We start from the raw sequence: 16,881 nt of genomic DNA, 5'->3' as shown, positions 1-16,881 counted from the left end.
AACTCAGTTGTTCCAGAGAAAGTTGTTGGTTTCTCTCCCATCTTGATGTGACTCATTTCCATACAGGTGACAAAACACTGGAGGAAGAGCCAACCTGTCTAGGGGTAGGATGCAGCCTATTGCCCTGAAGACGCCAAGAGCTGATGGCTCTCTATTACTTTCTGGTCGCTTCAGTCAACTTTTTTCTCATAGTTCAACACTCTTCCATGTTACTACCTCTTCCACGCATCATACATCCTTTATCTTTGTGTACACCACAGTCAGATTCAATAAATTATTTACACAACTGTCTGTCCTACTAGACTATGAGCTTCTCTATGGCAGAGAACATGTCTTTATTTATGTATATTCAACTGAATAAACAAAGCTTATTTAAATTTTTTAACCTTTCATCACCAATATCATCATCAATATCATTCTCCACTAATTTTATTTAAATTTCATTTGGGGAATAACTGCTAAGACAATGGAGATACAGATCTAAGAGTACAGCATTTATTATAGATCCCAATTTATCTCCTCATGTGACTTTTTTTTTACTTCAACTTTCCAAAGACAAAATTAGATTTCTGAATTTCTGTTTATGGGTCACAAATTTCTTCTGATTTTACTTTTAAGAGAGTGCACGGCAAACACTCTATGAACCTACAGTCCCCTAAAGAGAAAAATAAAGATTGCAGAAAAAGCAAGCATCTTGTTTCATTTTAATGTTACAATGAATATTACTTATTATTTATATCAGTTGAACTAATACATAGTGAACACAGGCACTGTTTATCAAGATCTCTCCACTCCTCTGGATAACACATATGACTGAAAAGGTATGATATGAACAATAAAGCTAGAAATACACTCAAAAGTGATTAACTCCAAGATAGAAAAATAAATGTGTTCCTTTTATGTTATAAAAATATGGTGAATTGGAGGAGAGAAATTAGACCATCTCTTCATATGCTGGTCATCTTTTCCATCATGAAAAACATACTTCAGCATCTTGTACCTCAGTGACTGATGTACTTGCCTGAATGAATCCTTACCACCAGGTAAAACATCATTTCGATTACTTTGTGCCATTTCAGAACCGAGGTGACTCACTCAGTAATGAGACAGAGTAAAAAGCAGTTGTTTTTAGTGGGTTTTTCCTGGGGCAGGGAATCATTTTAATTTACTTGTCCAAGATGCCACATTTCATCGAGTTGGTATTCTCTCTGTCACTGGGCCTGTTCTCCCCTTACTCAATAAATATGGAAATCTATTCCTAGTCCAGTTTGAACACTGTAATTTTTATAGCAGTTTTACTCTTTCTGACGAGCATATTTCCACTCTCCTTTCAGTCCTGGAGAATGTGAAGAGATGCACTCTTCCCTGAAAATGCTTTGCATGTGTGAGACATATTCCAGGGTTCAAATTTTCTACAAGTACTGTTTAATTAGTCTTTACAACAAAGGCCTCATGATCTCTCCCACACTAGGAAGCTAAGCAGAGAATGAGTATGGAGTGACTGGGGCAGATCTGGCAGAGGCCAAGTCAACTTCTAAGTCCAATTTCAAGGGTCTTCCCTTCCAGGGTCTCATTTCTGAGGAGGATCAAGCCCCCATCTCAGAGATCTTGAGGTCCCAGTCCTGCACACAGATTAGATTCTAATCATTTTCCTTTCTTTGCATCCCTTCTGGAAAAAGGTGGGTTACAACGGAGAAGCAAATACGTAACCAAGTAATTTAATAATGAAGGGAAAAACAAATGAGGTCAAAGCCCCTTTCCTATCAAGTAGAGATACTTCTTTGTATCTCTAACACTACCCAGTCTCCTTGCCGTACCTTGGTATTTTTTGTGCTGAATTATATCAGTGAGCCCTATTTGACAAAAACATGATATGAAAAATATTTATTTATATAGGCAAATTACAGGTACCTTTACTGCCGGTAAAAAACTATTCTTTGTTTAATAAAAACAACAACAATGAACTATGTCATACCAATGTCTTTTGAAAGGGTCTTGATACCTGACTTTCAGGTGGTGACATGTTGGGCATGAGCTGAAGGTTTAGCCAGTTGTGCAATGACTGCACCGTAGCCTCAGTGCTGGAGCCCTACCCCAAGAGCTCTCTTTCCGGCTCGTTTAACTGTGGTGTTGACCTCCTACCTAAGTATTTTTAGAAATGCACCATGATATGAAACACATATCTTTAGACTAGTAACCAGAAACAGGCTGACTGACCCCTCTGTCAGCACACTCTGAAAGAGGCCTTATAAAAATACAAAGGTTAAGACTATCTCCAGTGCAAAACAAACCTAAGGGAGACACAGCCTTCCCTCCAAACATTCACAGGTAGAGATGTGAACGCTGCAGGAGTCCCTGAAAAAAGGCAGGTGTTCACAGGCAGATCTGATGAGAACGGTAACAAGTGGAGGGCTGCTCTGAAAGTTACTGTTGAGATGCGAGCAGTGAGTAGACATAAGCAAGACTAAATAAAGCCAGGCTGGAGACCGGTGGTTTAAGACATGAACCAACAGTTCGGTTAAACAACCTCTGGACCCAATTTAAATGCATCTGTGACAGGGGACTAGGCCTTCGATGAGTCTTTTACTTCTGAAGACTTCACTAGGCCTCAAGGCTTCAGAGTCACAGATTCTCATCCTATCCAACTGGAACAACTCTATTTATCAGCCTGCCAAGTGCTGAAGGACGCCAGGGTTAGTCAGTTAGTTATTCCTCTGTTCTCCTTAAGTATTGTGTTTATAGATATTATTCGATAAGATTTTATTGAGCATGTAGAATATCCTTAAAAGTTCAGAGTCACAGCCAACAGATAAACTGATATTTCACTAGCAACTTTTTACTTTTGACCCTGTATAAAGTATACATCTAAAATATGCAAATTGAGACAGACACCCTCTGACTTGAACTGCAACGTTGGCTTTTCCCCAGGTCTCCAGCTTGCTGGCCCACTCTGCAGATTTCAGATTTGCAGCCTCCATAATCACATGGGGAAACTAAGACTCAACAACAACTAACAACTTGCACTGCTTGAATGGACATTGGTTCAAGATGGCGGAGTGGAAGGACGTGCGCTCACTCCTCCTGTGAGAACGCCGGAACTAACTGCTGAACAATCATCAACAGGAAGACACTGGAACCCCCCCAAAAAGATACCCCACATCCAAAGACAAATGAGAAGCCGCAATGAGACGGTAGTAGGGCGCGCAATCACAATAAAATCAAATCCCATAACCGCTGGGAGGGTGACTCACAGACTGGAGAACACTTATACCACAGAAGTCCACCCACTGGAGTGAAGGTTCTGAGGCTCACATCAGGCTTCCCAACCTGGGGGTCCGGCAACAGGAGGAGGAATTCCCAGAGAATCAGACTTTGAAGGCTAGCAGGATTTGTTTGTAAGACTTCAACAGGACTGGGGGAAACAGAGACTCCACTCTTGGAGGGCACACACAAAGTAGTGTGTGCATCGGGACCCAGGGGAAGGAGCAGTGACCCCATAGGAGACTGCACCAGACCTACCTGCTAGAGTTGAAGGGTGTCCTGCAAAGGCAGGGGGTAACTGTGGCTCACTGCAGGGAAAAGGACACTGGCAGCAGAAGTTCTGGGAAGTACTCCTTGGCTTGAGCCCTCCCAGTGTCCGACATTAGCCCCACCAAGAGACTGCAGTCTCCAGTGCTGGGTTGCCTCAGGCCAAACAAACAACAGGGAGAGAACTCAGCCCCACCCATTGGCAGACAAGTGGATTAAAGTTTTACTGAGCTCTATGCACCAGGGCAACACCCACCTCTACCCACCACCAGTCCCTCCCATCAGGAAGCTTGTACAAGCCTCTTAGATAGCCTCATCCACCAGAGGGCAGACAGCAGAAGCAAGAAGAACTACAATCCTGCAGCCTGTGGAATGAAAACGACATTCACAGAAAAACAGACAAAATGAAAAGGCAGAGGACTACGTACCAGATGAAGGAACAAGATTAAACCCCAGAAAAACAATTAAATGAGGTGGAGATAGGCAACCTTCCAGAAAAAGAATTCAGAATAATGATGGTGAAGGTGATCCAGGACCTCGGAAAAAGAATGGAGGCAAAAATCAAGAAGATGCAAGAAATGTTTAACAAAGACCTAGAAGAATTAAAGAACAAACAAACAGAGATGAACAATACAGTAACTGAAATGAAAAACACACTAGAAGGAATCAATAGCAGAATAACTGAGGCAGAAGAACAGATAAGTGACCTGGAAGACAGATTGGTGGAATTCACTGCTGCAGAAGAGAAGAAAGAAAAAAGAATGAAAAGAAATGAAGACAGCCTAAGAGACCTCTGGGACAACATTAAATGCACCAACATTCACATTATAGGGGTCCCAGAAAGAGAAGAGTGAGAGAAAGGACCTGAGAAAATATTTTAAGAGATTATAGTCGAAAACTTCCCTAACATGGGAAAGGAAATAGCCACCCAAGTCCAGGAAGCACAGAGAGTCACAGGCAGGATAATCCCAAGGAGAAACATGCCAACACACATAGTAATCAAATTGACAAAAATTAAAGACAAAGAAAAATTATTAAAAGCAACAAGGGAAAAACGACAAATAACATAAAAGGGAACTCACATAAAGTTAACAGATGATTTCTCAGCAGAAACTGTATAAGCCAGAAGGGAGTGGCATGATATATTTAAAGTGACGAAAGGGAAGAAACTGCAACCAAGATTACTCTACCCAGCAAGGATCTAATTCAGATTTGATGGGGAAATTAAAAGCTTTACAGACAAGAAAAAGCTAAGAGAATTCAGCACCATGAAACCAGCTCTACAACAAATGCTAAAGGAACGTACTGCTAACTCGGAAACACAAGAGAAGAAAAGGGCCTACAAAAACAAACCCAAAACAATTAAGAAAATGGTCATAGGAACATACATATTGATAATTACCTTAAATGTGAATGGATTAAATGCTCCAACAAAAAGACACAGGCTCGCTGAATGGATACTAAAACAAGACCCATATATATGCTGTCTACAAGAGACCTACTTCAGACCTAGGGACACATACAGACTGAAAGTGAGGGGATGGAAAAAGATATTCCATGCAAATGGAAAACAAAAGAAAGCTGGAGTAGCAATACTCATATCAGATAAAATAGACTTTAAAATAAAGACTGCTATAAGAGATAAGGAGGGACACTCCATAATGATCAAAGCATCAATCCAAGAAGAAGATATAACAGTTATACATGTTTATGCACCCAACATAGGAGCACCTCAATACATGAGGCAAATGTTAACAACCATGAAAGGAGAAATCGACAGTAACACAATAATAGTAGGGGACTTTTAACACCTCACTTACACCAATGGACAGATCATCCAGACAGAAAATTAATAAGGAATCCCAAGCTTTAAATGACACAACAGACCAGACAGATTTAACTGATATTTATAGGAAATTCCATCCGAAAACAGCAGATTACACTTTCTTCTCAAGTGCATTCTCCAGGATAGATCACATCTTGGGTCACAAATCAAGCCTCGGTAAATTTAAGAAAACTGAAACCATATCAAGCATCTTTTCCAACCACATTGCTATGAGATTAGAAATAAATTACAGGGAAAAAAAACGTAAAAAACACAAACACATGGAGGCTAAACAATACGTTACTAAATAACCAAGAGATCACTGAAGAAATCAAAGAGGAAATCAAAAAATACCTAGAGACAAATGACAGTGAAAACACAATGATCCAAAACCTCTGGGATGCAGCAAAAGCAGTTCTAAGAGGGAAGTTTATAGCAAGACAATCCTACCTCAAGAAACAAGAAAAATCTCAAATAAACAATCTAACCTTGCACCTAAAGGAAATAGAGAAAGAAGAACAAAGAAAACCCAAAGTTAGTAGAAGGAAAGAAATCATAAAAATCAGAGCAGAAATAAATGAAACAGAAACAAAGAAAACAATAGCAAAGATCAATAAAACTAAAAGCTGGTTCTTTGAGAAGATAAACAAAATTGATAAACCTTTAGCCAGACTCATCAAGAAAAAGAGAGAGAGGACTCCAATCAATAAAATTAGAAATGAAAAAGGTGAAGTTACAATGGACACTGCAGAAATACAAAAGCATCATAAGAGACTACTACAAGCAACTCTATGCCAATAAAACAGACAACCTTGAAGAAATGGACAAATTCTCAGAAAGATATAACCTTCTAAGACTGAACCAGGAAGAAATAGAAAATATGAACAGACCAATCACAAGTAATGAAATTGAAACTGTAATTTAAAAATTTCCAACAAACAAAAGTCCAGGCCCAGATGGCTTCACAGGTGAATTCTATCAAACATTTAGAGAAGAGCTAACACCCATCCTTCTCAAACTCTTCCAAAAAATTGCAGAGGAAGGAACACTCCCAAACTCATTCTATGAGGTCATCACCACCCTGATACCAAAACCAGACAAAGATACTACAAAAAAAGAATATCACAGGCCAGTATCACTGATGAATACAGATGCAAAAATCCCCAACAAAATACTAACAAACAGAATCCAACAACACATTAAAAGGATCATATACCACGATCAGGTGGGGTTTATCCCAGGGATGCCAGGATTCTTCAATATAAGCAAATCAATCAATGTGATACACTATTAACAAACTGAAGAATAAAAACCATATGAGCATCTCAATAGATGCAGAAAAAGCTTTTGACAAAATTCAATACCCATTTATGATAAAAACTCTCCGGAAAGTGGGCACAGAGGGAAACTTCCTCAACAGAATAAAGACCATATATGACAAACCCACAGCCAACATCATTCTCAATGGTGAAAAACTGAAAGCGTTTCCTATAAAATCAGGAAAAAGACAAGGATGTCCACTCTCACCACTATTATTCAACACAGTTTCGGAAGTCCTAGCTACAGCAATCAGAGAAGAGAAAGAAATAAAAGGAATCCAAACTGGAAAAGAAGTAAAACTGTCACTGTCTGCAGATGACATGATACTATATGTAGAACATCCTAAAGATGCCACCAGAAAACTACTAGAGCTAATCAATGAATTTGGTAAAGTTGCAGGATACAAAATTAATGCACAGAAATCTCTTGCATTCCTACACACTGACAACAAAAAATCAGAAAGAGAAATTAAGGAAACAACCCTATTCACCATTGCAACAAAAAGAATAAAATACTTAGGAATAAACCTACCTAAGGAGGTAAAAGACCTGTACTCAGAAAACTATAAGACACTGATAAAAGAAATCAAAGATAACACAAACAGATGGAGAGATATACTATGTTCTTGGATTGGAAGAATCAATATTTTGAAAATGACTATACTGCCCAAAGCAATCTACAGATTCAATGCAATCCCTATCAAATTACCAATGGCATTTTTTACAGAACTAGAACCAAAAATCTTAAAATTTGTATGGAGACACAAAAGACCCTGAATAGCAAAAGCAGTCTTGAGGGAAAAAAACGGAGCTGGAGGAATCAGACTCCCTGACTTCAGACTATACTACAAAGCTACAGTAATCAAGACCATATGGTACTGGCACAAAAACTGAAATACAGATCAGTGGAACAGGATAGAAAGCCCAGCGATAAACCCATGCACCAATGTTCAACTAATTTATGACAAAGGAGGCAAGGATATACAATGAAAAAAAGACAGTCTCTTCAATAAGTGGTGCTGGGAAAACTGGACAGCTACATGTAAAAGAATGAAATGAGAACACTCCCTAACACCATACACAAAAATAAACTCAAAATGGATTAAAGACCTAAGTGTAAGACTGGACACTTTAAAACTCTTAGAGGAAAACACAGGAAGAACACTCTTTGACATAAATCACAGCAAGACCTTTTTTGACCCACCTCCTAAAATAATGGACATAAAAGCAAAAATAAACAAATGGGACCTAATGAAACTTAAAAGCTTTTGCACAGCAAAGCAAACTGTAAACAAGATGAAAAGACAACCCTCAGAATGGGAGAAAATATTTGCAAATGAATCAGTGGACAAAGGATTAATCTCCAAAATATATAAACAGCTCATGCAGCTCAATATTAAAAATCAAACAACCCAATCAAAAGATGGCCAGAAGACCTAAATAGACATTTCTCCAAACAAGACATACAGATGGCCAAGAGGCACATGAAAAGATGCTCAACATCACTAATTATTAGAGAAATGCAAATCAAAACTACAATGACCACTTCACACCAGTTAGACTGGGCATCATCAGAAAATCTGTGAACAACAAATGCTGGAGAGGGTGTGGAGAAAAGGTAACCCTCTTGTACTGTTGGTGGAAATGCAAATTGATACAGCCACTGTGTAGAAGAGTATGGAGGTTCCTTAAAAAACTAAAAATAGAGTTACCATATGATCCAGCAATCCCACTACTGGGCATATACCCAGAGAAAACCATAATTCAAAAAGACACATGCACCCCAATGTTCATTGCAGCACTATTTACAATAGCCAGGTCATGGAAGCAACCTAAATGCCCATTGACATACAAATGGATAAAGAAGATGTGGTACATATATACAATGGAATATTACTCAGTCATAAAAAGGAACGAAATTGGGTCATGTGTAGAGACGTGGATGGACCTAGAGACTGTCATACAGAGTGAAGTAAGTCAGAAAGAGAAAAACAAATATCGTATATTAATGCATATATGTGGAATCTAGAAAAATGGTAAAGATGAACTGGTTTGCTAGGCAGAAACAGAGACACAGATGCAGAGAACAAACGTATGGACACCAAGGGGGAAAAGCTGGTGGGTGGGGGTGGTGGTGGGATGAACTGGGAGATTGGGATTGACATGTATACACTAATATGTATAAAACAGATAACAAATAAGAACCTGCTGTATAAAAATAAAATAAAATTTTAAAAAACAGTTGAATGAAAATAAAATAAAATATGCAAGTTATTTATAATAGTATTATAAATTTGGAAATTTCTTATTCTCAGGCCATTAGCATTATATTAATGTTCAGACAATAATTATCAGATACAATACTTTCATCATATTAACATCAGATAATCAATGGTGAATATGTACAAAATAATTAATTTAATATGAGGAAGAGGATTAGCCTTGACTCAATAACAATATATGGTAAGATTGAAAAAATGTTTTAGTTATTAATCAGAAGCAGCCTAAAAGTATATCTGGTCCCCAAGTAATTAGGAACACATAATCATCATTCACTGCCTACAAAGACTCTGTTAATTGAATAATCAATTCAGAAAGTTTTCCTATTTTGTAGTCCAAAGGTGGAGCTTGATCTCAAACAGTAAGACAGTCTGAGTGCAAAAAATTAGGTGAATTTCCTAAATCCTTCCAACAGAGTGCACTCCAAATTCGCCAGTAACTAATTCATTTTATTAATTCAGTTCAATCTGTTGCTTCCTAGAGCTACCAAATGTTTTCTTTGGCATCATGTTTATAATCAAAATGTTTGCTTTAAAATTAAAACATTTGTTTTGGTGACATGAATTTCCAAGAGCAGCTGATTCTTCCCAATAACCGAAATGAAACTAAATTCAAATTGTTATAGAGAATTTTGGCAACTCTCATTGGTATCCAGACTGCCATCATGGGAGAACAAAATGTTTTTGCTTTTAAGATTATAGACATGACTGAAAACAACTAATATAAAGACAAGTGGCCAGCCCATTTAAAATGAACCTGATGAAGAAGCCTGAAAACAAAAGAAAGCTAAATTCTTTGATCTTCGGAACATCAATACATAACTTAGGAAAAGATAAGAAATTAAAGCACTTTGACCAGAAAAAGGAAATTAAGTCGTTGCATGGTATAGTAAGTCAAAAGTGAAAAGACACTAAAAGGTAAAGTCGACAAAGTTTCTGAACATGAACAAACAGTCAAGACTTTTGTGTCATACTGTAGACCCTGAAGGGGAAAGAAAAAAGAATGTGGAATTATGGGGTCAATGACTACCTAGGACCTATTTTGATATAAAATATAAAATAAACACATTGAGGTTTGGTTACTTTGAGATAAGAATGCTGGAACAGAGGACATATCTTTTTTTTTTTTTTTTTTTTTTGCAGTACACGGGCTTCTCACTGTTGTGGCCTCTCTCGTTCGGAGCACAGGCTCCGGACGTGCAGGCTCAGCGGCCATGGCTCACGGACCCAGCCGCTCCGCGGCATGTGGGATCTTCCCGGACCGGGGCACGAACCCGTGTCCCCTGCATCGGCAGGCGGACTCTCAACCACTGCACCACCAGGGAAGCCCAGAGGACATATCTTAAGGAGATAGATTCATGAGTCTTGATAGCACGACTATCCCCATCTGTGTGTGACAGAGACAGCAGAGAAAAACACTGGAGGCGGAAGCACCAAAGACATAATGACACAGGGATATATTTTTTAAGAAAGAGGTATATGGGGAGCTACCGAGTCCAATTCACAATGTGACGGGGGATTTCTAGAGAAAAGCAGATTTATTAACTTGAATGAGTTTCTACCATGTCATGAGTGGAAGAGACAGCCAACCCATTTTGTGTGATCAGTGCAGGAACTTACAAGGCAGACACAAGAGGGGCTGGATTTGGTTTTAAAATTCAGGCTTAACACTCAAAATAATGTAAAAGTATTTTTCTCTGTAATTCTGCAAGCCCAGAAATCAAGACAGGAAGAGCAAAAGAAATTAGGAATCTGGATATTTAGTTAAAATACTAATATGTGTGTGTGTGTGTGTGTACACAAACCCACAATTGGGTACCCTTTTAAAATATGTCATGTCTTTACAGGAGGAAGAATTTGATCTAAAAAGATCTACTATATACAGGGTAAAAGAGTAGGGAATCCTTTGGAGGAAATGAAAAGAATGAATGTGTATATTCAGTTCTTATAGATAATAGCTGAGGGGGTTATAAAATAAGGCTAAATCAAATTGATTGGCAGCAAGGGAGAAGTAATATTAAAGAGAAAGTGATAAGAAAGGAAAATCACATCTATGGTGATACACTCTAGGAATAATAAAGTAATTATAGTGAAGACACTATGGGAATATGCAGCATGTACAAAGGGAGGTGCTAGAGGCTACATGAATATTATTTAAAGTTCATTGGAAAAGTGAACTGGATAATATGAAAAATGCAATTAGATATTGTCCTATCTTCTGGATTCATAAGTGAGCCAACGTTTTTCATTACAAATAGTTTTTAGATCAACCCAATAGTAACAGAACTTTCTTGTTTAGACATACTCAGTTCGGCTGAAGAATCTTTTAATTCCACTAGTAGTCTGTAGAATTAACTTGATTCAAATTATTTAGCCTTATTACTTAGTAGGTAACTTGCTCTAGATCACCACTGCCTTGACTCTTTTCATATAGCTGTATACAGAAATTGAGTTGAAAATTTCTATGTTTGACACTTGTGTAGCGATATTATTTCAGTAATCATAAACAGACACACACATACTAAAGAGATCAAAATTCCATTTCAAAGAAAATTTTCTTTTTGTCATGTATCACTATACTCATAGTAAAAATTCAGGACACTCAGGAAAATACTGAAGTAATTCAAGAAATTAAATTCAAACCAGGCAATTCAATTATGAAATTCAAAAGTGATTTTTATCTCATTTGGGGTGTTTCTATCTCTCTTCCCACAAATCTATCTCGATTCTCTGAATAAGAAAGAGAATATGGACTCGTGATAGAATTATGATAGCAAGCTTAGTACAATTGGTAATGATCGTAGTCTCTGCCACAACAGCAATCTCTACAACAGTCTCCAAGCAGAGGTGAATCAGCTAAAAACTGCAAGAACGGAGACCACTCTTTATCTGCCTCAATTTACTCACCTCCCATGTGACATAAAGGACTTTCTCAGGTTCCTCGTGTTTATACTGAGTTTCAAGGTTACAGCCTTTTAGATGTAGACTGTGATGCTCATATATCAAACAAACTAGCAAGAGCCACCTGACAGTTGTTTTTGTCTTTCCTCTTCTAATTCTACACAAATAGTTTTCTTGACTTAAGTAATCCTAAATATTCGTGGTTCAATCTCCTTCACTTCTACCTAATGCATACTTCCCATCCACACCCTAAAAAACTGCACTCAGAAACAAGCCAACACCCAATGATGGAAAAAGTGACGCAACTCACTGTAATCAAACATCAGTTTCTATGGGTCTTGAATTGACAGGACTAAACAAAATTGAGAACACGGTATTTTGTGCCTTACTCACGTAAGTGAGCATACAAGATGCAAATGAGTTGCCATCGTAAGTTTTAATGACAGACCTGAGTATGAAGATTAAAAATAAGGAACTCTTGGGCTTCCCTGGTGGCGCAGTGGTTGAGAGTCCGCCTGCCGATGTAGGGGACACGGGTTCGTGCCCCGGTCCGGGAAGATCCCACATGCCTCGGAGCGGCTGGGCCCATGAGCCATGGCCGCTGAGTCTGCGCGTCCGGAGCCTGTGCTCCGCAACGGGAGAGGCCACAACAGTGAGAGGCCCGCGTACCGCAAAAAAAATAAATAAATAAAAATAAAAAAAAATAAGGAACTCTAGAGATCCATTAGTAGAACAAAACCAAAAAAGATTAAAAAGTACTATTGTTTTGAGCAACTTTAGTCTGTTTTTTTTGAAATTTTTATCCTATTCAATTAGTAAGAAATAGCTTTCAGATGACAAAATGATATATGTTGCACTGTTAGCTGCAAACAGACACTCAAATCTAATGAGAGGAGACCAGGAAAAAGAACTGATAACATACTCAGAGTAGAATTATTATGTCTTATGAATAAGTTGGCTGTGGAAGCTTTCTCTTTATCAATGAAAATGTCTCTCTGTTGTCAAGGAGCATCTTGACAATGGTACAATTTAAAATACTGAAATACTTTATTTTAAAATACAGGCACATAATAAAGTGAAACTCTAGTATTTTATTATTATATCTTCTAACCATTTAATACATATATGATATTATCAGGTGAATTAAAATTATAGTGCTTTGCTTTTGTTTCACAAGGAAAAAAGACAGTAAATGGGCAATAAGATAAATATTATGACATAGTCTTTCTTACCAGGAATAAATCACTCATTAATTTTAAGAAGTTTTGTGGCAGAATGGATGCACTGCAAGTTCAAGTCAACTAAAGCCATTTCTTGATGTTCTCAAATTGTTGAAAATGGTGTCTAAAATGAATAAAAAGGGATACATAGATGCCTATAAATGCTGAAAAGAAGAATTCCATTTCCTTACATTTAGAGTCGTGTTTCATTGCGTTTTCAAATTTTTAACTTGAGCCTTCAGAGCTAATTTCATGTTGATAAAACTGACCTTTGGTTCATCCTCTTCCAAAAATAAATGGCTTTGATTTAAGTAGACAAAAATCAAACCAACCTTCAAAATATTTTTACACATTTACACTTTTCATGTATACTCTTTTCAAGTATACTCTTTTCATAAAAGTTATACTCTTAGTTACTAGGTAACAAAACTTAGCCTATTATTTCAATGTAAAAAGAAATAACAACTTGCATGGTTATTATTTTGAGTGCCTTTGTTTCTGCCTTGGTTACTACATTACTTTGTTAAGTTACACTCATTGAAATGTTTTCTTTTTCAGGTCTAATTGAAGATTATTCTGCTACCCTGACTTGTCAGCTGTGAGGTTCTTTACACTCTGCTTTGCTCTGCTCTCACCTGAGCCTGGCCTATTTCCAAAGATCTATTTATTAGCAATGGGATTTTAATGAGTGACAAAAAGAAGAGGGAGCTTACAGTCTTTATGCAAGTTCAGAATTCATGATGACTATGGAAAAGTACAACAGTGAAAGGCAGAAAAAAGAAAAAAAAAAGAATGAATAAAATGTTTGGGTTCCGACGTTAAATGATTGAAACAGTTTCTATTTAAATGCAAATTTGACTTTTTAAAAGATGGGACTACCAGTAACTGCACCCTAAATGGTAAAATGAAAATCAATTTGAAATATGGGATGAATAAAGTATATGTGGACTTTCTGGGAATAATTTTTTATTATGAAAACCTTGATGCATTTTCCTTTGCTCAATCCATCTTATAGACTTTGGACAGCTATGTCTGAGATGAAATGCAAACATTTTTTAATTTGTTTAAGCACAGACATGATCAGCTCACTAGAACCTTCCTTGTTCATTCAAGTCGGATTTCACAAAATAATGATCAATAGTATGATGTACGTAAAATACAAGACCAAAAATAAGAGTTTAACTGCAGCATTATAATGACCAATAGTCACTATGTGTTTTTTACGATGTTGGGGAAATCACTTTTAAAAAATGGAAATCACTACATTCTATTGATTCAGGAACAGAATCTTCAGACATAAGTCAGCAGAGTTGACACTTTCAAATACATAAAATGTGACATCCGCGCTTACAAATGCACTATACAGGCTGTAAATCATCAAAGAGAAAAACAGTTCAATGTCATTTCAGCCACTGTAAGCTATGGTTTACAAATACAACTGAAAGATAAAAATAGTCATACTGTCTCTATGCCATCTAAACCACTTTTCTATTGCAGTAGCCCATGTTCTAATTTATCTTTGTGGTTGAATAACACACAATCAATTGTAAGCAACTAGTGTAGTTAGATTCCAGTCAACTTCAATTTTCTATAGCTTTACCTTTTCTCCCACTGAGGTGACTTTTAGTAATGTCCACAACACACTATCTCAATTTTTGTGGTTGCTTATGTATGTCAAGCTTTTAGTCATCATTCTAAGGGCTAATATATGACACTAATCCATAAACGAAACATATTTTAAATAGAGACATTAGCACTTGTATGCATTATAATAACTAAAGACCTATATTCCACTGGAAAAAGAAGTTTTTTATTAGATTTAAAATAAGACCTGAAAGAGCATGGTCTTTGTGTAAGATTCCTGGTTCTACCACTTATTAACTATGAAAATTCAAGCAAATTATTTAACCCCTGTAGGAATCAGGTAACTCATCTGAAAAAATTGGATAAAAATTCTTATCATTCAGGGGCAGTTTTAAAGATTAAGTGAGACAACGTAAATACCTAATAGAGTGCTTGACATGTACTCCATGTAACATAGTAAATGGTGACTATTATTATTAATGTTGGGTTATTTTTTATTATTATCATTGGTGGAATAATAAAATAGCACACTTTTTTCTGTGGCCATAGTAAACAGCAATGTTTGTTCACTTAGTCCAGCATTGAAAGAACTCCAGCATAGTAACCTATACCTGAAATATATGTGATTATACTTTAATTTTATTCTGCAAATAATGCTAATATTTAACTATTTTTGGAAATTTATTTTGTGTAATCGTAACATGAAAATGTCATTATCATAAGTGGTTTTTAAAAATTCTACAGTAAAAATGATTATAGCAAGTATTACAACCTAGGTATCATGTGTTTAAATTACTGAATAGAGCTAAAAGGAAGGTAGGTAATACTTTCTATAAATGAGTAACAATTGCTGGTAAATGGGAACCTGTACATATCGATAGGGATTTTATCACATTTTTGCATTTCTAAATAGTAACTTATTACAACCTGGAAAAGTAAAAACTATCACAATAAACTATAACTAGTTTTCTAATAGAATTCACTTCCTAAACAGCCATCAGTTACCAAATTTCTATCATCCTTTCTTTTTTTAATGAGCATGAAACAATGAGGAACGACCTGTTAATAATCAAGTTGGTTTCTGGAATGACCAAGACTTGCTCATTGACAACCTTCTTGGAACTGAAACGGTGTCTTTCATTTTTCTCCAAGGTACTGCTGCAGTGAAGCTCGAAGCCGACTATCTTGCTGCCCACCAGCCCTCTGGCCCATGTTATGTTGAAAGAGCACCGCTGTCCTGGGTGGATTTAAAGCTATTTGTTTAGCAGTTTGGATGCATTTTTCTTCTCCAATCTTTTTATTAGTAAAAGCAGCACAGCCAGGGTCTGTACTTATCAGACCATTCTAGGCACAGCCTTGGGCTGCCCTCCCGCCTCGGTGTGCCAAATGTGCCTACAGTTATTGTCTAAAGCACTCCCTGTCAGATGCTCTTGCTTATGGAGACGTTTTGCATGGATTCCAGATTAATGTTTGAATAAGCCCAGCAATGCACTTCGACTTTCATTTGTCACAGAACGAATGTTCTCTGAACATTCACGTTTTAGATTCATTGTGTCCATGCTGCTTTTCTTTAGTAAAAGAAAAGATTTGACATATAACTCCTAAGCCTCTGGTCTTCGCACACATACGCGGGAACATACACTACGAGATTCCTGACAAAGAACAAAAGACATAGTTTCAGAAAAACTGGGATGCTGTTTTCCTAACTCACTAAGTCCTATCACTGGCTTTTAAAGTAATCCCGTGCCCTGATGGATTTACGTCCTCTTTTGGAAAAGTAGCTGCTGTTCTATTATGATGGACGTTTTCCTTGGGAGAAGGAAGGGGGGGTGGGGAAGGAAAAAAGTTGTAATTGGGTATATGCTTAGATCTTTTTGATTGGAGTCCTGTAATTCTATCCGCATTGTCAAGGACTGCTAGATTGCAATCTTATCAAGAACAGGTGTCACTTCTTTTCTATACTTTATATTTCTCCCAAAGGGCCTAATGTATATCTCGCCCTCTGATAACATTCATTAAATATTGATGGAGTGACTGCCATACCAGCAACCTTCTTTAAAACGTAATATTTAACTTTGGCCTTGGACATACCACCGGCCCTTAATTCTTAAGACACTAACTTTAAATAGCTAATTGTAATAAGTTGACCGAAATTTAGAATTTGTGTACTTCCAGACTAAAAAATAACTCTTCGAGAAAACTCCATTTAAATGCAGGCGTTTTAG

General features: G+C 37.1%; 1 protein-coding gene across 8 annotated transcripts in view; it reads right to left on the bottom strand.

The window, feature by feature from the left end:
- The window catches only part of TOX (thymocyte selection associated high mobility group box), a 298,437-nt gene that overhangs the window by 182,453 nt on the left and 99,103 nt on the right, over positions 1 to 16,881 (bottom strand). The window contains exon 2 of one of the 8 annotated variants that reach the window (XM_079902023.1): positions 13,085 to 13,196. The exons of 5 other annotated variants lie outside the window; for them this stretch is intronic. In XM_079902023.1, coding sequence (XP_079758149.1) covers positions 13,085 to 13,102 — 18 coding nt within the window. In that variant the 5' untranslated portion in view covers positions 13,103 to 13,196. 2 more of the 8 variants (XM_079902022.1, XM_079902018.1) reach the window with 2 other exon arrangements.

The sequence above is a fragment of the Stenella coeruleoalba genome, assembly GCF_951394435.1.
Source record: "Stenella coeruleoalba genome assembly, chromosome: 17".
Classification (NCBI taxonomy): Eukaryota; Metazoa; Chordata; class Mammalia; order Artiodactyla; family Delphinidae; genus Stenella; species Stenella coeruleoalba.
The sequence above is the reverse complement of the archived record's forward strand: the minus strand, read 5'-3'. Positions and strand labels throughout refer to the sequence as shown.